The 20,685-nt window shown below is 34.8% G+C and overlaps 1 protein-coding gene and 2 long non-coding RNA genes across 9 annotated transcripts; 2 read left to right on the top strand and 1 right to left on the bottom strand.

The window, feature by feature from the left end:
- Positions 1 to 24: 24 nt before the first annotated feature.
- On the bottom strand, positions 25 to 20,130 carry LOC132908834 (filamin-A). Of its 5 annotated transcripts, none has more exons than XM_060963187.1 (40): positions 19,878 to 20,113; positions 17,999 to 18,376; positions 16,939 to 17,063; positions 16,667 to 16,797; positions 16,368 to 16,581; positions 16,176 to 16,293; positions 15,904 to 16,091; positions 15,642 to 15,797; positions 15,412 to 15,553; positions 15,134 to 15,339; positions 13,549 to 15,058; positions 13,340 to 13,475; positions 13,192 to 13,271; positions 12,938 to 13,105; positions 8,581 to 8,727; positions 8,266 to 8,493; positions 7,875 to 8,189; positions 7,583 to 7,801; positions 7,174 to 7,494; positions 5,695 to 5,916; positions 5,416 to 5,603; positions 5,077 to 5,281; positions 4,871 to 5,008; positions 4,620 to 4,793; positions 4,236 to 4,543; positions 3,939 to 4,167; positions 3,731 to 3,859; positions 3,436 to 3,651; positions 3,187 to 3,363; positions 2,864 to 3,103; positions 2,642 to 2,785; positions 2,389 to 2,547; positions 2,141 to 2,289; positions 1,833 to 2,019; positions 1,487 to 1,749; positions 1,243 to 1,414; positions 940 to 1,158; positions 672 to 868; positions 267 to 569; positions 25 to 197 (listed from the first exon to the last, which is right to left on the bottom strand). In XM_060963187.1, the coding sequence occupies exons 2-40, from the start codon at positions 18,366 to 18,368 to the stop codon at positions 129 to 131; spliced, it is 8,862 nt and encodes a 2,953-aa protein (XP_060819170.1). In that variant the 5' UTR covers positions 18,369 to 18,376; positions 19,878 to 20,113; the 3' UTR covers positions 25 to 128. The 5 variants fall into 5 exon arrangements, 4 of the variants coding, with proteins under 4 accessions (XP_060819170.1, XP_060819172.1, XP_060819171.1 ...); XM_060963189.1 differs by having other exon boundaries at positions 13,549 to 13,849; positions 19,878 to 20,111; XM_060963188.1 differs by lacking the exon at positions 19,878 to 20,113 and adding an exon at positions 19,421 to 19,526.
- Positions 11,273 to 13,307, top strand: LOC132908846 (uncharacterized). Of its 2 annotated transcripts, XR_009658430.1 has the most exons (3): positions 11,273 to 11,446; positions 12,258 to 12,455; positions 12,683 to 13,307. It is a non-coding gene; the product is annotated as an uncharacterized LOC132908846 (long non-coding RNA). The 2 variants fall into 2 exon arrangements; XR_009658429.1 differs by lacking the exon at positions 11,273 to 11,446 and having other exon boundaries at positions 11,992 to 12,455.
- Positions 18,514 to 20,353, top strand: LOC132908845 (uncharacterized). 2 transcript variants are annotated; one of them, XR_009658428.1, is made up of 4 exons: positions 18,514 to 18,638; positions 18,902 to 19,009; positions 19,406 to 19,560; positions 20,145 to 20,353. It is a non-coding gene; the product is annotated as an uncharacterized LOC132908845 (long non-coding RNA). The 2 variants fall into 2 exon arrangements; XR_009658427.1 differs by lacking the exon at positions 18,514 to 18,638 and having other exon boundaries at positions 18,674 to 19,009.
- The last annotated feature ends 332 nt before the right edge of the window (positions 20,354 to 20,685 follow it).

The raw sequence follows: 20,685 nt of genomic DNA, 5'->3' as shown, positions 1-20,685 counted from the left end.
TATAATAAAGCAGTTGTCAAAATATTTGTTTTACTGCATATATTTTAGATAAGTTACAGAATTGTTATATATTATGAAAATATATTATTAGTCCATATAAAATAATAACAACTTTATACGCAATGTATTTATAATATAGCTTGTGATCCACGCCATGAGGCAATAGTATGATGTCCTGTTGAATAATTATCTCCACTCTAAAACCAATGGAAAAAGGATAGTTTGGATATTTTTTTTGTTTTGAATATTTTCATCATTCTGATTACCTGCGTCAACATTAGCAATTCGTCTTGAGTGTCGACGATTTTAACGGGAAATGGAGAACCAGGTACAAGGACGCCTGCCCAACGAACTTCGACTCTATAATCACCTGGTTCCGTTGGATCATACCGACATAAGATTATCCGATCCTTCTGAGTCTCTCTCTGCATTTCTACTCTAAACGCTCCTTTAGGACCACGAACCCTCACCGTTAATTGACCGGCACCGGCTCCACGAGTGTCGCAAATAAAACGTGACTGAAATGTTGCTAATACTCCGTGTTCTATACCTGGCCCGTAAACTCGAACCTATTATTAAAAACATTTTTCGTCACTCATCTTTCTGGTTCATGGGTATCATTTCAAATAGAAATAAGAACATTCCGTATCAAAATGTAGATCCTACGGTACCTTTGAAGCATCTGGAGCACCGGAAACGCGTAACGTAAAAGGTGAGCCAGGGACATGTTCTCCGGCATATTTAATGGTTAATGCATGACGTCCAGCTTCTTGAGGTTTTACGTTCAATGTAAACGTTGCATCACCGTGATCGTATAATTCGCAATAAGCAACTTTATGAGGACCAACGCAATGAGCCGTTAATTCGCCTAAATATAAATAAATATTTAGATTTAGTCCACACAATTAAATAACAAAAATAATAAAGTACAATACATACCAGGCCCAGCACGTCTTGTATCGATAAAACTTCTTATTTCCTGACCGACTATACCATGTTTCAATCCATCTCCGGAACAAATAACTCGCGACGCGTCAGCTGCACTCGTTACATTTATTTGTAAAGGGCATCCTTTCAGCTGTCTTCCATTCCAAGACACGGTCATTAAAAGAGGATCAGGCGTTAATGGTATGTAACTTGCTCGATAAACGCTGTCACCTATACGTAAAAACATAATTTAGGCAACAAATTATGACGTAATACAAAAAGATCTTAGTTATAAAAAATAAAAGATATAATTACCTAAATGTTGTAACATTACATTAAGTTCGCTGGTTGGTGAAAATAACTGAACTTTTGGTGTGCCTGTGCCAGCTTGAGAACCATCTATCGTGAAACTAACTTCTTCTCCGCACTTTGCTGATGTTAAACCTCTTCCCCTTAACAAAACTCGACTTGTGTCTTGTATAGGCGGCTAAAGATAAGAGAGTAATAGTAATTTGCTACAGTTATAATAGTACAAACATAATTCTGAACAGTTAAATACCTCTACGTCTTGAACAATTGCTAATTTTGGAGCCCCTGGGAATGGTATTCCGTTAAATAATATTTCTAAACGATGTTCCCCACCATTTAATTCTGGCGGTATGAGTTTCAGTCTATTATTTGAAGTCATTTCAAAAGACAACATATGATCTCCTATTTTTCCAGTAAGTTCACCAGGTCCAGCTTCAGCAGTGTCGAAACTAATTTTATTTGATGGATGTAACTTTAATCGCCCAACATCATCGCATACAGCCGGCCAGCCACCTTAGAAAAATAAAGAAAATATTTATAAAAATTAATATGTTATTTTTATAATAGCAACAATAATAAAGGCTATTGTTATTTACCAATTACTCGTAGATTCCGTGTATCTATGATTTTTGGATGCCAGGGAGATCCTGGAAGTTGTTGACCAGCAGAAACAACTCTAATGTCAAATACCCCAACTTCAGTTGGGACATAGGACACATTCCAGGTACCTGGATTAGCTCCGGCTTCGATTATCGCTTTCGAAACGCTATCCGGGCCGTCTACCTAAAGAAGTATGGTAATAGATCGTAATAAAGCGCGATAAAAAGAGGAATAAAACTGTAAAATATAATAATACCCATGTAGAATGTGAGTTAAATGAAATATTACGCTTCTTGATAAGTACCTGAACTGCTGGAGGACTTCTGGTGCCAGTAACAATAAAATGTGCTGTTTTGTCGGCATGACCGCTTAATAAACCTTCTCCTTTTGCACGAGCTTGACCAGCTGCATCAACTGTACATATTAATGGGCTGTCTGGTATAGGACACCCACCTGAATAAAGAAACATAATTTTCTTTATCTCTCTAAAGTACTTTTTACATTAGTTATACGTTTTAATGTATACTTAAAGTGTATGTATATTGATCTTACCATATGTGATATTAATCATGTATGTACCAGGTACGCTAGGAGAAAATTCAACCATCTCCGCACCATCGTTGAGCGGAGTAACTTGTAACGGAAGTTCCTGACCTAGTGGACTTGTTGCTACTACATCCAAATCCGCCATTCCAGCATCTGTTTTTATTACTATAACAATTTATGATTACAATTATAATAAGAATGTTATTTTATTTTACGAAACAAAAAATATATGCATGTATTTATAATTGTATTATTATACTTTTGAAGGCGATGTGGTCATGTACAGATACTATCATTGGTCCTAGTTCTTGCAGTTTCACTTTGGAAATATCGAAAGCTTGGCAGAAAAAAGGTGAACCTAAAACTGGCTTTGTGCCTTGTAAGACATCAATCTTATACGTTCCTAGTAAAATGAGAATATTTCAACTATTAGGTATAATAATATTACTAGTATTATTACTTGCATTTTTAAATTACATACCGACAGTATTTGTAGTAAACTCGGCGAGTAAATTTCCATCTCGATGCTGATAACATCGAACTGGAACTGCATTACCTTGTGGTCCACTAATTACTACATCAAATTCTTTCCCAGGACTTCCTAAAGTTTCGATAGTAAATGAGGTCACTTTGCCAACGCATGATTGGTATAATCCTAATCCTGTCGCAGTTACTTCTCTTCCTCCAGTAGGACCACGAACTGTCACATCCAATGGGCTTCCTAACAAAAAATCACACAGTGAATAATGTAAATGAACTAAAATATTAACAGATAACTATAAAAATGGACAATAAATACTGTACCCAATATATGAACTTCGTTATATTTTATGTGGATTTTATGAGGAGCTGCTCGCGTAGGATGAAACATTATATCGTATTGGCCATTTTCTCCTTCTCTAACTACGCTATCGACATCAGCTCCAGCGGCGCGTACATTTACCGTCAACTTTCCGGGTCCGGCTTCTTTTGGTGCAACAACTAGAGAATTTTAAAGAATTATTTAGGATAGAAACATTTTATATCTATTTTAATATAAAATTATATTCATACCTATTATGGTTCCTGGTCGATGACAAACTACATCTGACACTTCCTTAATTGTTACTTTTCCAGGATCGAAAGCTTGAAGTGTCTGAGAACTAATTATCTTGTGACCATCACTGAATATTACGCTGTAGGTACCGACCTGTCGCGTACGAATTTCTACTCGATATAAATTGGATGATAATTTCGTCAATGTGCACGGAATAATTATACCATCGGGGCCTATATCAGACGCGCAGTTGAATAATAATGTTACAGGATGCATTATATAACAATATTATTATATGAAACATAAGTTTACCTGTAACCTCTGCAGATACAGGCCCCTCTAATCCTGGCATTTCTAAGTCCATATATGCTGTATTCCCAACACGAATCATAGATGGTCCATCTAACATTGTACTAATCACTGGACATTTGAACGGACTCCCTATCGGACGACATATAAAATTACTAATCTTTCAATAAATATTAATTAAAATCTGATGAAAAGAAAAAGATTTATTAACCTGGTACATTATCATCGTTGAAACTAATATTGACATAATGAGTACTAGTAGTTTGTGGAACGAATGTTACATCGTATAATCCACGAGCACAAGCAACTACTTCGGCCTTAACTGTGTTATTGTCCGTGCTCACTACTAATTCCAATGTCCCCTCACCAGCTTCTGCTGCATCAACAGTAAATGTCGTTGCTTGTCCTAATAATGCTTCAGAAAGACCTGATACGTGTACCTGCATGAATTTTTAGTGAGATAACTCGTCCAAATAAACGATATTTTGCGACAATTTAAATAGATTACCTTTGTAACATCATAAACATTGCAAGCAAATGGAGAGCTTTTCACGTGTTCACTGTCCACTAATATGCTGATATTATGTCTGCCCACTTCCATGGGCACGAAGCTGATATTATATTTTCCATCTATAGGTTCTATTGTAATAGGAAGCGATATGTTTGATGGTGGTGTTACAATTACATCACAATTTGTCGAAGGAGCTTGTGGATCTATAATAAAGGAAATTAATTGCTTTACAGCTCCCATTTTTAAATTGTGACCTGTAATTATGGCTTGGCCTGCACCAACTACTTTACAGCTGAATGGTGAGCCTAAACATAAAACATTAAATTTTAGTCTGATGCACCTAATACATAACTGTCATGTATTTGGATTCATTATATATACCTGGGACAGGTTCTCCATTAAAGCGAACACTAAGACTGTGTACAGCAGCTTCTTGTGGTTTGAAATTAACTCTGAACTTTGCATTTCCTTCGCTTTGCACGTAATTTGGCACATTCTTACCATTTACAGCAACAATAATTTCAAGATTGCCAGCACCAGCTTGACTAGCATTGACTAAAATTAAACATGCGTGTATAGATATAATTAATGTATGAAATATACGAAGTGAAATAAGAAGATATCACACTTACTGCTAAAGAAGACCGGTTTACCAACAACACCACTATTTATATCTGTTACTTTTACTTTATCAGCATTGTAAGCTTTTACTAAGAATGGACTACCTTCCACATGCAATCCATTTATTTTTACTTCAACGCTATGATCACCTATAAATTTTATGTACTTTCTTTTAGATATTCTTTCCACTACCATCATTTCATATTCGTTCACATACCAACATCTTTAGGTGTGAATCCTGCAGTATAACATCCGTGGCTACTTTGTTTGACATGAATTGGTAGACTTTCTCTAGTTGGTGAGAGAACTTCTACAGTAGGAGTTCCTAATGAGGAATCTGCCTCTATTGTAAACGTTGTTAAACGATTCACAGACACTTTTTCAAGTCCTTCAGTTATTATTACTTTCGCCGTGTCGCTTACCTGACATTTCGAAGAAGTTAATTATTTTTAATAATTATATTTAATAATTAGTTAATTATATTTAATAAACAACTATAATAAATAGAAATACGTAATAATATTACAAGAGCAAAAAAATGAAATAATTATTATACCTGGCAACTAAAGGGACTGCCAGGTACATCCTCTCCATTAAACCTTAAATCCACAGTATGTACAATTGGTTCCCGAGGTGTGAACGATATTGCATACGTATGAGGACCTTGAGCTTGAGCAGATGTAGGTACGCGACCACCGTTTACCGTCACTTCAAGGTTTCCTGGACCTGCCTGACTTGTTTCAACTAAAACGAGAAAGAAGAAAATCAACAAATAATTCTCGATATATGTAATATATAATAGATTTTAATATATTATTAACTATAGCAACAATACCTAAGAAAGTTACAGGCATTCCAATAACACCATGTTTAGAATCCTTCACTTTGATAGCAGTCACGTCATACACTTTGCAGCTAAATGGACTACCAATCACGGGAACATTCCGATGGCTTACTGAAATTCTATGTTCTCCGACTACTCTTGGCGTAAATGCTACGCTGCACGTTGTATCTTTGTTGTCAGTGACTTGAGCGGGTACAGCCTGTCCATTGGGTCCTATCAAGTCCGCCGGTTAGTTGTTTAATACAATTTAGTCAGCCAACTACTAGGGTGGATCACATGGATACCAAAAGTGAACAGTGGAGCGTTTATGCGAGTTTATCAAGTTCTTTTCTGATGTTAAGGTATTTAATTATGATAAGCATTGTCTAAAGAAAGCGATATATGTATATATACACAGACATGTTATCATGAAAGAACTAATTACTGGAACTTTTTAAATAAAAATTCAATAAGGTATTAGTTTGCTTGTATCGCTTGGTAATTGAATTCAAATTTATAGTTAGTTTATATTAGATACTGCAAAGTTATATAAAACAAGTAACTCAAGCAAAATGTATGAAAATTTAAGAAATAGATTAGAGATCGATTTTTGCATTGTTGATATTATACTTAATAGCTAAGTACTACTCAAATAAATGATCATGTTGGCACATTGGCTAAAGCAATACAGGTTTCACATTCAAAGTCTATGATAAAGATAAAATTAACAACATATATATAGCACCATGAAAATGGCTGTCACGCTTACTCTGATTTAGTAGTTAACAGTAAAATTGGGAAGTGTTAGTCACTGCTTTAACAATCGAATATTAAGGTAAAACCGACGCCTTTATAATATTCTAAAGTGGTAACTAGTGGCAAAGAACATGGAGACAAGATAATGAACTATCTCAATACAATATTTCTAGAGTATATGTTAAATAAAAAACCCACCACCAGTTATTTCATATAATCCATTACTAAAATAAAAATGAGATTAGTTGTGTTTGAGAAGTCTAGTAATGTCGTAGTCTGAAAGCTGGCCGACCTGCAACAGAGAGAGAATTGCTCTCAAGCTAGAGATTAACAAGATAGACAACACAGAGGCAGAACTTCGTGCAAGTTTCTACCATAATTAACAGACAAGATATTCATTATATGAATATTACTAACAAATGTAACAAACAGTCAAAAATTTATAATGAAAGTGATAAATACAACATGGAAGGTGCTTATATATATATATATATATATATACTTTCGGTTGTCGGCAAACCACTGTGCAACATTTGCAAAAATCTTATAATACTGAATTGAAACAATAAAGGAATATCGTAGGGTATGATGTTGCTGTGAAAATTGTGACATTTGTGTGATAACAGTAAAGATACAACTTTGAACTGAAAGATATACATGCAGGATACACGTATTAATATACATTTACAGTAGGAAATGTCAATGTCAATGACAATGAGAGAGAGATAGACATACCTTCAACGTTAACTTCTAAATCTTCTAAGCTACCGGCAACATTACTAACGGTAAGATAACTTTGTCGTCCTAGTCCAGCACTGCTTAATGCCTGCCCACTCACAGTTACATGACTATCACCACCTACCCGAGTTACAATCGGGCAGCCTGGTACTGTTCGTTTATTGAAGGCTATATTAATTATGTGTTCGCACGCCTCGAATGGTACGAAACTAACTGAAAACCGAGCATTTCCTTGTGGGGTGACTTGAGTAGGTATGTTCTGACTGCGAGCTGATATCGTAATTTCTAAATTTCCTTCACCAGCTTGACTTGCATCAACTATCAAAGCAATAAATATTTTGTAAAGAATTGTAACAAAAAATCGAAAATTGAACAGAAATAATTTTTAAATATCTTTTCTACATACCAGTGAAATGTGTAGGTTGACCAACACTACCCCTAGCTACTGGGCCAATTAATACTTTATCTGCATTAAATGCTTTAGCTAAAAATGGTGTGCCATTTACAGGATGACCGTTATATTCAACACTAATCGAATGAACACCAACGTCTCTTGGAATAAATTCTGCGGTAAAACCACTTTTTATATCTCCAGTTACTTTCACAGGCAATTCACTATTTGGTCCTAAAAAGAATACACTTTTCTAGTATCACATAAAATAGTACTGGGAAATTTATAACATGATATTCTTACTGACCTCTTACAGAAACTGCAAGCTCTGCACTGCCACTACCATCAACCCCCATATGAAAACTAGCAGGTTGATCTACTGGAATTAATTCCAGGTGATTTAAACTTAAAGTTACTCTACTGGTATCAGATACATTACAAATAAAAGGACATCCTTTCACTGCTTCTCCATTAAATTTTATATCAATGTAATGTGATTTAGCAATTTCTGGTGTAAAAGAAACAAGACAACGTCCTCCCCCTACTACTTGGACATGATTGGGTACTTCTCCTTCATTGATAGAAATTTCAAGTTGTCCTTCACCAGCCGCACTAGCATCAACTATAAAATTAACAAAGGATATAGATGATTGGCATGTATTATATTTTTTCTTCTATAATTCATTATCTTTAGTTACCTCTAAATTGACAGGCATGCCCAACAACAGCACTGGGTACATCGGTAACTTGTATCAAACTGCTGTTGTACACCTTAGCAACCAATGGTCCTGCCGGTAGCTTTTGTCCAGCGATGGTTACTTCTACAAGATGACTGCCTACTTCTATTGGAGTGAATTCAACGCGAAATTCTCCTGGTCTTCCTGACTCTTCATCAATTTTTGCTGGTACATGTCTCTTAGAAGGTGCTAGAAATAATTATTATATATTTATTATAAGAAGTAATTAATAAATATAATATCAAATCTATAATATACTTAATTTTAGATACGTACTTATAATTTGTACATCAATTTCATTACTATTAAAGCCAAGAGCAGAAAGTTCAAAAAGTGCTGGACTACCAGCAGGGACCAATCTTATGGAATCCCCAATCACTGACATTTTTGGGGCTGGCATAATGCCCACACGCCAGGGTGATCCTGTAAATTTATAATTTTATCAGATATTAATTGTATATATAAAATTGCAAAAATACACACACACACACACACACACACACGTATATAGTAACAATCTTTAATTGATTATTGTTTCAATATACAACATGAATTTGTTAGAAATAATAGAAGAATCTATACATGACACTGCATCACTTTGAGTAAAATTTTAATTTTCTGGCAACACTATGTAACTCCAATCACGTCCTTTCTAACCTTTATAGTTAGTATAAGAAGAATCGTAACGTAAAGCACAGAAGAAAATAGATTTCATAATTATCGCGGGAAAATCGTTAGGATTATATTTATTCGAATTTGACATGAGAAAATTTGACATTTACGGTAATTGTACGAAGATACAAGAAACCAAATTACCTTTACTACTTTTAATATTAAACTAAGAGACCTGAAAAATGCTGAAAAGCTTAAGGGAGAAAGGGTAGAATTGAATTACGTTATAAGGGTACTAAACGTCAAAATAGGAAATCGGAACACACAAATCGAATCTATCGGTCAATAATACGGTTCCATCATGGAATACACTTCGATCTCGGCCATAAGCACGAACAGATATTGAGTATTTTCACAATCGCTCGCGCACTAATTCGATTATGATCATTCCATCTTTGTTGAACACTAATTGCGAATGATTCCGTTGGAAATCCATTTTGATATCATTTGAAAACTACAAAGGCGAAAAATAGAAAAAAGATAGAATGATCGAGAAGTCAGAGAACTTTATAGCTTTAATTTCTTGATGAAGAAACGTCAGCAGGTCGCGACTCAGAATCGAGACAGACTCAGAGTCAAGCGACGAGACGGGTGTAGCTGCTGCTACTACTGGGTTGCTGCTTAGGCCCAAAACCAGGGCCGTGCTTTTCTTGGTATACATTCAACAATCCTCTTTCATACTTTTCCCCCTGTATCTATTTTATTCCACATTTACTTTCATTTCGGATTTTATAATCTTTTCCTCTTTATACGATGATTTTTTATTAAGAAAAAGAAACTATTTTAACTGAAAATTAACTTTGTGATATAAATCAGAGTAGGGTTTTTAATGAACACGATACGAGTATGTTCTCCCATCCGTTTCTTGCTCGTTCGACCGGCTACAGTATATTATGTATGTACTACAGTACACGTTCATAGGATACCTGATCTGCGTATTTCGATACTTTAAGGTCGGCCGCAAATAGAAATTTCACGATTTGCATTCAATACGAAATTACTTTAAAATAACTATGGAAAAAGTGTGACTGTATAATTAACGATTAGACGAGAGTAATGATTATCATTATTCGACACAAACGAAACAAATGTGTAATCTTCCATGTATCGCGATTCTATTTAATAATCACATTTTTTCTACTACATTAAACGAATATCACAACACAATACTTGGATGTATAAAGGAAATATAGCTTTCATGTATTGGAATTTCGTGACGATCGAGTTCGTTCGGTTTTTCCTTGAGAGAGAGTCGGAAAACCAGAGCTTTATCTTTATTAGCAATTTGGCGTTGCCATCTTTTATAACCAATCATGCGAGGAGATTCCAATTTGACATAATAAATTTGATATATCTTTTTAATAATAGGGCAGTTTGGAAGTGAATTCGCCAGTGTTTGTGACATTTTATGTTAAGTACGTCTTATACTTTTGAAGTCTGTTAATGTAAAAAGAATAAGACCAGTAATGTTTTTTTATATATATGAAAAGTAAAAAGGGCAATTAAAAAGCGTTCGATATGTACTACACGATTTCCTGCTTTCCTTTCGTTCCGAATTGTCTTGCGCTACATTCTTAATGCCAGGAGTTATGTCGAAGAGACTGTGGTTCATGATTCGCTGCATTCCCCGACATAACGGGTCATACGGAAGAAAACTCGTTTCAATATTTTCAAAAATATCTCTTAAATTGTTATCTATTGATTTAAATACAATTAACGAAAAAAAAATCTAGAAAAACAAATCTAGTTTGTAAATCTAATATCATAATGAATGTTACATCACTTATGCAATAATAATTTGGAATTAATTATACGTAATGTAAGAATACATAATTTGGCATGAAAGCAATGATGTTATATAAACACAGTATCGTAATTTCCATCCTATAAACGCAATAAATTCTTCTGTAGCGATGTAATTAATACATAATTGAAATTTTCATGGTTAGTACATATTCTAACCGAGCGTTACGGTAATTTGCGCATCACTTGCATTTAGAAATTGTACTTGTGTATATAGGTACGTTGCAAGTATGTATATATATTTTTTTAATATGTAGATATATCTAGATAAATTCTTAACACATACGTATTTCTAATTACAATCGATAGATATGTTTTTACAATATTTCGGAAATAACTAAGAAATAAATTCAAATTAGGGAAATCGAATTAAAATAGCACGAAACAGCGGGAAGAGAAAGCAATTGAAATAAAGAAATTGAAAAATATATGTAAGACGCATTCCACATGTCGTCAAACCATAAGTTATTCTGCGTGGTGCGTTAGAATAGAAACAACCGCAAACATTTCTTTCATGGTAAATAATAACGGCGCGGGACATATTTGGCTTTACAAATGGTCGCATAAGAACAGCTGTTCTTCATAGTTATATAGACTACTATTATTAGAAATATAACTAAAAAATACTCATTATTTAAACGTGTCAAGAAAGTAAAAAGATATCCAGGTCATTATCCAATACATTTTGTCTCAATAGTAGCTATATATTATGGCATATTGATATATTTACATATTAACATTGAACCTCGATAGAAAATCCTAAGTATCATCGTAATCATCATTATAGTATGTGCAGTTACACGAATTACGTTTACCTCTATGTAGGCAGAGATCGACTATCCTCGTTCGTAACCAAATACGTCTACAAGCATATAAAGACTTTAGTGACCACACCTACGATTTCCTTCTCTCCATGATATTCTTTTTCAATTAACGATATTATACAAGATTGAATATTACAAAAATATTATACAAACTTTATCTAATAAATGCTACTTGAAAAGCATTAGCGTTATATATATAAAAGAATTTGTTAAATGTAATTTATCGACAAATATTATACGACATAGACTGTACGATAAAATCTAGGCCATCGGAATATTTAATTTTTCCTGATTTTTTCATGTTAAACATATTTTCTCTAAAAAACCAGAAATGACATCTTTGAGTTATCTTAATGTTCGGAACAATTGGAAAACTGTACACCAACGAACTTCTTTACAGCGTTGTAGGTCACGTGCAATGTATAATTACCGTTGCAAAATGCATTTTTTTATATCGTTAATAATATCCTTCGTAGATGTGCAGTAGCGTAGCACAAATTCTTTCAAATTTTACTTTCATAATCTGTCATAGTAAATAATATTCTAAACTATTATAAGATCGTGCCAAAAAATAAGATAAATTCCTGAAATACCTAAACATTGTATAATCGTATGATATTGTACAAAAAAAGTAATATATTTTTATTTAAATAGGGATATTATTCATTTTGCTTAGTTAATAAATGAAAGGAAAAAATTGAAGAAAGAAAGGAAATGATGACGTTGTATATATGTCAGTGGAACATCACGTGGATGCGTGAAATCGCAAGTCAATGACCTGATCAATGACCTGTTGACTCGGACAGTATATATATGTATATGCATAAACGTACTCGAAAAAAGTGAAATAACGTAAGACATGCAGATTATTAAATGTAATTTTCGTACAAAATTTAAACATAATACCGCACATAAATATAGGAAATTTAATAAATAGTACTGATTATACTCTTACAATGTAAGAAAACATTTTCGTTAAATATTATGCATTGCACAACATTATTTGGTAACTCCTTTTACCGAATAGAGAGATTCAATTCTCAAGTAATACCATCTCTATTTAATTATTTTCTTTGTAGAAATATAGGAAGTTATGAATCACTTTTACTATTAGAAGATTGATACATTAAGGCAGTTTGAGAGGAAAATCGTTCACCCAGGAAATAGAAATAACATTATCATTGTCTAAAAGATCTTCTTAAAGTTAAATATTTTAAACTTGAAAATGTTTAAAATTTTATTTCCTACTACATTCAGTTTAATTTACTAAATTATTATATCGTAGGAATGCAACGGATTTTTATTGTATAAATATCGAATAAAAAGTGACTTACCAGGGACTACTTCTCCATTGAATGTCATCTCCACAAGGTGTACAACAGCTTCATGGGGTACAAATGATGCCAGGAATCGTTGACTACCTAATGCTCTGACAAAGCTAGTTACGTGACCACCATTCACGAGGATCTCTAGATTTCCAGATCCAGCATTAGATCCGTCAACTATAAATTTGAAATATACAGGACAATACACATAAATTTGCATTAATATCCTTTATTTTGTATAATATATGTTTTTAAATACATACTTTCAAATTCTACTGGCTGATTAACAATGCCATTCGGAATGTTCCCAATCTGAATACCACGTGCATTGTATGCTTGCGATCTGAGATAATGAAAGATTAAATTTTTTATGTGATTATATCTTTATTAGTAATTTCGGTAAATACAAACCTGAACGGTGAGCCTTGGATATGTTGGCCATTTACTAAAATTTGAATGATATGTTCTCCAACTTCTTCGGCGGTTATTGTATACGTTAAACCTCGGATAGTTGATTTCTGTACTGGGATTATTTTACCATTTGGGCCTAAAATCGGATAAATTATATTGAAAAATATACGATATGTTGTACTAGTAATATAATATAATAAAAATCTTACCAGAAACACTAACGGTAACTTTATCCGGATCTATACTTTGATCTATGATAAAAGTAGCCGGTCTATGGATCGGCAATGTTTCAAGCGCACTTCCACTTGCAAGTTCGTAATCCCTAGCTTGCGTTGACGAACTAGTAGAGATTCCACTATTAATATACCGTTCGGTAATTCCATCTGTGGTATCCGCACTTTTGTAATAATTATTATTTTTGTTTTTAAGAATTCCATGCGTTTGGGTGCGAGTATTATGACTTTCATTGTTATATTTTTGAGATATGTTGTACTCCGAAGTTGAAAGTTTCTGAGTGGACATAAAATTTGAGGAACTATTGTGAGTATGCGAAATATTCTTTGAATTATAACCTTGAGTATTCTTGTAATTGTTATTGAAGTAATTTGGGCTATTCGTATTTTCAGCTGTAGCAGAATTGTTGGTTAGATTAGCAAGAGATTCCAAACTACCGTAAGACAGCAAAGATTTTGTTTTCTCTATAGCATCCCACGAATCTCTTCTAGATGTTCCCCCTACCATCGATGATACTCTAACGTTGCTACTTGTATCAACCGTTCCATTATCTATAGAATCTTTCCTATTATAACCATTGTCTCTTTCGTTATTTCTTGGACTGAAACTTCTATTGATAGGACTCTGAGTCGCGCTACGATATGTCATTGGACTTCGGTTCGGTGACCGAGATCGCTTTAACGATCCTGAGCTGTAAATTTCTCGAGATTCTTTAATAACTGGCGAATATCTTGGATCGTGTAGAGTCGGACTTGGATTTGGAGAGCGTGATCTACTTATCGTATTGGATGTATAAACGTCTTTCGATTCTTTCATAAAACTAGGACTTTGTACAGTCGGAGATCTCGAATGATTGTATGTAGTAGTAGAGTAAATTTCTTTCGTATCTTTAACCATAGATGGACTATGAAGATTTCGTGAAACAGGACTATGATTTGGAGATCGAGTATGATTAAAAGAAGTTGACGTATGGTATGTCGAGCTAGAATTTTCCAACGAATAATTATTCGATGTCTTATAAGTGGAGGTAGTTTGCCGTACGGGAGAGTATTCGCGTACTCGTTGAGTCGGGCTGGGTAATTTGTACGTAGGCGAAGAATAAGTTTTCTGCTGTACAGGACTCGATCGATCAGTTCCAACCGAAACGTTCAAACCGTTCATTCGTCTTTCCAACGACGATAATTTAGATCTTTCGAGACTAGATTCTTTTGATCTTTTCGATCCTTTTTGAGTTCCCACTCGAATAGAAAATGGAGAACCTCGAACATCGGAACCATTGAAATATACGTAAACTCTGTACTTTCCAGATTCTGATGGGACGAATGAAACTTGGTATTGCATGTGTCCAAGATTTTCCACTCTGAAAGGAACGGACTGTTTATCATGGACTAAATCTATTATTACATCGCCAAGACCTCCGGTTCCTGTTGCATCGACGGTAAATGAAAATGGTTGTCTTGGCAAAGCACCTTCCGTATCCAGTAGCTAGAAATATTCACTGAATATCATCGATATTCGATAAAATGAATATGAAAATATACAATATAAAAACAGATGTACCTTTACTCCATTAGGATCAAATACAAAGCATGTAAATGGTCCACCTTGTATGTGATTTCCTTTGTGAGTTATCGCGATACTCCATTCTCCTGTCTCGTCAGGTTGGAATGTCGCAGTATGAACTCCGTCATTCTCTTTGACAGGACACGACAGAGATCTTCCAGTGGGGGACCACGCAGTCACATCAATGCCATCATGACTAGTTCCTGAAATTTATTTATTTTATAAATATAAGTAATTTAATATAATTTCTCGTTTATTTCATATGAAATATTTACCGTAACTGTTGACTAGAACTTCGACGATAGATCCTATCGCGCACGGATCCATACCAGGCGATTTAATTTTGGTTAAGGGAGGTAAAACTCTAAAGTAATAAGGACATCCATCTACTAATTCTCCATCGTTATATACCATTAACTGTAACGCAAACAATAATGAACTTGGGATATTAATTGCTCGTATAATATGCTCAACGTGTAATGTGTTTAGAATTATCGAGTCAAACCTTATGCATTCCGACTTCAGTAGGTACGAAGGTTCCTTTCCCATGAATTCCGTTCCACGTGAGTCTACATTCTATCCGTCCGCTCGGATTTATCACTTCACCGCGTACTTCTCTTGTATTTACTTCTTTGGTAAGAATCTCTAATTTGAAATGCGCCTAAAAGCAACGATTATAATCGCTGTTACATTTTCTCAATACATATAACGATATACTTGGAAGAACGAACGCAAATAAGTTCTTAGGTAATAATTAACGAACTAACCGGCTGTTGCACTCTAGCGGAAGTGCTATCAATGTGAACGACAATTTGTTTGCTCGCTTGAGGGCGAGGCTTTACCCATTGAAAGTTTGCCGCATACGCCATAACGCCTAAATGTTCTACGTTTTGATCTGCCATGTCTTTTGCCTTGAGAATAGGCTCCACGCCTAGTTTTTTGCCTCCGTCAATACCTTTTGAAGAATATATAAAGTAAACATAGTGCTTTGCACGATAAAGTGAAAAAGTACACATAACTACACATAAATGCTATTTACCCATCTGTATATTATGTTCCCAAGCAGAAGGATCGGTATCGATTTTATCGTAAACAGGAGCTGGTCCACCCAAGTTTCTAACAATGCTACATAAAGTTCTGCCGTCGTTCCAATCGGTCTGTAAGAAATGATTCGAAAATAGAAAAATGTTCGTAGCGTGATCTCACATCGATGTAACAAGTACTCACTCACCGTAAAATTTTGTACTGGATGATGAGATAATTGTGAGTTAACCCATCGTAATGTTGCATGAAAACCTGGCGAACCTTCCTTCATGAAGTATGATAAATAGGTCATTCCCGATAATTCGTCCAAATATGGAGACGCAAGATACTCTGGTTCCAACACCATAGGTATATCGAATTCACGTTTTGAAATCTCCATAGCTTTTCGACAGTTATACACGCTATAAGTATAACATTTCTTATGAAATTTCTAACTTGTAATTTGTAAAGTAATTATAAAAAAGTTAAGATTCTGCAATCGTATACCTGTCGTTAGGATCGAGCCGACGCCAATGAGGAAATAGACCTGGTTGACAATAATCAAGCAACGCACTCAGATATACGCCTGAATTCCAATCTGTAGTGAAGTTATTGACTCTACATTCTGGCAAGACCGTCTGTAAAATGTTTATATGTTGATAAAGAAAAACACCCTTTAGCTCGTAAGACTTACAAAGTTTTCCTATCAGTATGTAACTCAAAATATATAAGAGTAAATGTACGCAAAGTTACTGGTGTAATTACATATATGTACTGACCTTGAGCCATGCAAGCATAAGTTTCCTTGGTGGGAACTTGGACTTGCCTATTTGGTACCTTACAATGAGCGACCATATTAGACCAAGGATCAGTTTCAAATTTCCATTGACGATATCTACGTTACCTACAGAGAACAAGTGTAAGGTTAAAATTATTTAAGTTATTTAAATTTCTGTTAAAGAAACTATACAGATAAAGTTGATCGTTACCGTAACCGAGGTTCAATATTACTAACCCTGCCATCATTGAGTGTAAGTAAGTATTGTTAAAATATTATAAAAGTTTCTTCAGGCGTTAAATACACTTAACAAGGCACTTACGCGCTAGAAATTATATTAGCTGCTGGATACACACATGAAGCGTAATTGTAATGGTGCTAGACCATGATCTCGTAGGCGCCGATAGAACACCAGAAAGGCAATGACCTCGAAGTTTGATTTGCAAGCAACGTCGTCGCAATTGTATTTTTTATTTCGAAAGATAAGTTTAATTATGCACGAATGTTATCGTCGTAGCACTGTTAAAACATTAATTTCGAAAAATATTATTAAAAAATGTGATGTATGGATTTACATGTATATATAAGTTTATACAAAATACATTTGTGACGATGTTCCACATTTAACTATTACGCTTATCGTGATGTGACTCATAGCATAGCGCATACAAGCCATGGGTTTGTGCATTTTGCCACTGACCACCGAGAGAGCTTCTCTTTATATATATATGATTCCGAACATTTTAATTGCTTGATGTTTTATCGAAGAAAATAATCTGTAGTTTATGTAGCGCATTCGATGTTCCTCGGAACCAGTCAGCAAGAAAGAAATTACATAATTGATCGACCAAAAGCATATAATTATGTAAATCGAGCAAATCAAGGAATCATGTGTGTAATTATACATAAATCATCTAGGAGAAGTACTAGAATGGAAAAGCGATTATTAAATAATGTGACGCGTTCTTTGCTACAGTAATCGTATACATATATATAGTTGGTATAACATTTGTATCGTGTTCTATAAGTGAGGAATTAGTGTAACAGCGAATTTAACTCACCGATGTTGACGAGTTTCACACCGTCAGCCTCGATAGCTTGAAGAGCTGTTGAAACATTTTCTAAATGATGATGTTGATTAGCCGGTCTAGGATTCCATCGAGGCAAACGTCGTTTGGTAAGTACCTCGACAAGAGCGCAGAGTCGTGTACCATCGCGAAAATCTTCAACGAGATCGATCACAGGACCATTTGCAGCATCGACCGCGTGTTTTAAGTGTTCGTTCACCCAATTTCGGAAAGTGTTCGCTTGAATTTCCACCCAGAGATCTTCGTGTCCTTTGATAGGCATTCCTTTCGCTGCCGTACCCTCGGCAGACCGGGCTACGAGACCCACTAATTCTTCTGGTCGTAATTGTTCGGTCGATTCCATTTTTGTTCCTACTGTGTATTCAACAAATTATACCGTACAATTATTACTACTGATATAATACTGTTAATTAAAAAATAATATTTCGAGATAATTAAACGCGAATTATAAATCTAGTGATTTAATATATTCAGGGCGAGAGATTAATAGCAATATCGAAATTTCTTGAGTACGATATAATAATTTATTGACTTCCCAAAATCAGTAAAAGATTCGATTGATCGCGCGATACTGCTGCCCCGCGAGTTCGTTAAAATATATCTTATGGTGAAAGTAAGTGTCGGTACACTGCTATGTTTCTAATCATCGATGCATCTTATGTAGTTTATATCCGTTAAAATGAAAATCCAGCGCTCCGCTACTTCATTATTTGCATTCATTAAATCTCTTACGGTTACAGACAAGAGAAAGGAAACAAGAAAGCGTAGAAATAATATTGCAGTTCAGCCATTCTGTTCTCGTGTTCTTTATCTGAGAAAGACGTCTCATCAAAAATCAACCTATTACTGATCAAATTACTAATACGATACTTATAGTAATGTGACATCAATTGCACGTGCCGAAGGAATTGCTTCGTTACGCTACACTATGTTATGACATCACTGTTCTCTCAAAACCTTGTCCGACCGGTGAAGCTTGCGTAAGTACGTAAAAATTTTACGTTGAACCAAGTAAACTTCGACCAACGATGCTATCGAACATTACGTCCAAGATAGAATCGAATTCTCTCGTGGTATCGTCCGTTTATCGTGTAATGTTCGATTTCAAAATTCGATTTCGAGATATAACGTAAATAGCGAAAATAAATGTAAAACCAGCAAGAACAAAAATACACTTTTAATATTCGAAACAACTATGTATGATATTTTATACTAACGTTGTAAGAACGTATTACGAGAAATTAGTTAATCACAAGAATAAAAAAAACAAGTTCTTTCACTGTTTCGTGGGAAACTTTAATAGAGCACAGATAGATATCAACGTTACAGACTTGCACCTACAGAGCTGATGTATACGAAATTTACTTGCTTTCCTTGCAGCTTCACCAGATTTACCTTGCCGAATTTTTGTATTGTCGATCACTCGATCTTTGGCATATTCCACAATGTTAATTAAGATTTGACAGGCGCTAACAGACGTGGTTCTAAACGACTTAACAGGATAATTGCTTATGATCGATGGAAGTCGTTCTAACGTAAGATAATAGATAATTTAGTTTCTAGAATATGTGTACGTAAATCGTGTAGACTTTGCAAGAAGAGCATTCGTCGATTGGTCAATAGTCAATGAAGTGACCAATCGGAATCTTCGTTGAAAGAGCGCGATTTGGAGTAGGTTTATTCAAAGAATACGCAAAAGGATAATTCCGAAATTATGCACAAATTTTGATCGTTAGCAACGAAGGTCGCATCGTCGAAATAAATATTATAAATGTAAATTGTTTTATGCGTTCACTCGCACAACCGAAGACGTAAGAAAGTAAGAACGTTTGGTATGCGAACTGATATTTACGTCGTTATACTGCGAAGCAACTTCCTGAACACGAAATCTCATGGAACCGTTCCGAAGGAACGCTATTCCTTGATTTACACGACTTTCCTTTGAAACAGCTTGCTCCACTCGTTGATAAAATTAGGATGGACTTTAATGTGCCGATATACTATGCGAGAAACGCCATTTTTGGTTGTCGAAGATTTCCGGATCGTACCGTTGTCGACGATTGTTCTTCGACGCGCGTGAGCTCACTGAACTAACATGAAAAACCCCTTCTTTTCGCAGCTCGACACAAGCGCTTTCCGAGACCGTTGGAACTTGGAACACACGATTGTGATGGATATAAGCATGTATCTATCCATCCACGGGCCCCGCACTGCACAAATTCCTTTATAACCTAAATAATATATCTTAAACAAAATGAAAGACTACTAAACAAAAATATCTCGATCTTTCCGATAAATAAAGCAAATAAAAAATAATTTCGAATGAAATTATTCCAGCATAACAAGAGTTTTTGTGGAAAATATCCTACTTATTTCTGTTTGATGCATCACTAAAATTCAGTAACTAGAGTCACGCAAATTATTCCGCAAGGTGGTGGCACCTGTCGGAGTCACAATCGCAAGGTAGCATATCCACAGGTGTATGAACAAATTATGTTTTATTATACATTTTTATACGATACATTTTTATATATGTATGTTTATATTGTCGAATAAGAATTTTAAAGATCTGTTTTATATCTGGCTATTCTCAGCAAGCAACTCGGATGGGAGTAACTTCAATGACTGGGATTCATTGCTGTATTCGGATGTTTCTTTAT

Source organism: Bombus pascuorum, chromosome 7 (assembly GCF_905332965.1).
Source record: "Bombus pascuorum chromosome 7, iyBomPasc1.1, whole genome shotgun sequence".
Classification (NCBI taxonomy): domain Eukaryota; kingdom Metazoa; phylum Arthropoda; class Insecta; order Hymenoptera; family Apidae; genus Bombus; species Bombus pascuorum.
The sequence above is the reverse complement of the archived record's forward strand: the minus strand, read 5'-3'. Positions and strand labels throughout refer to the sequence as shown.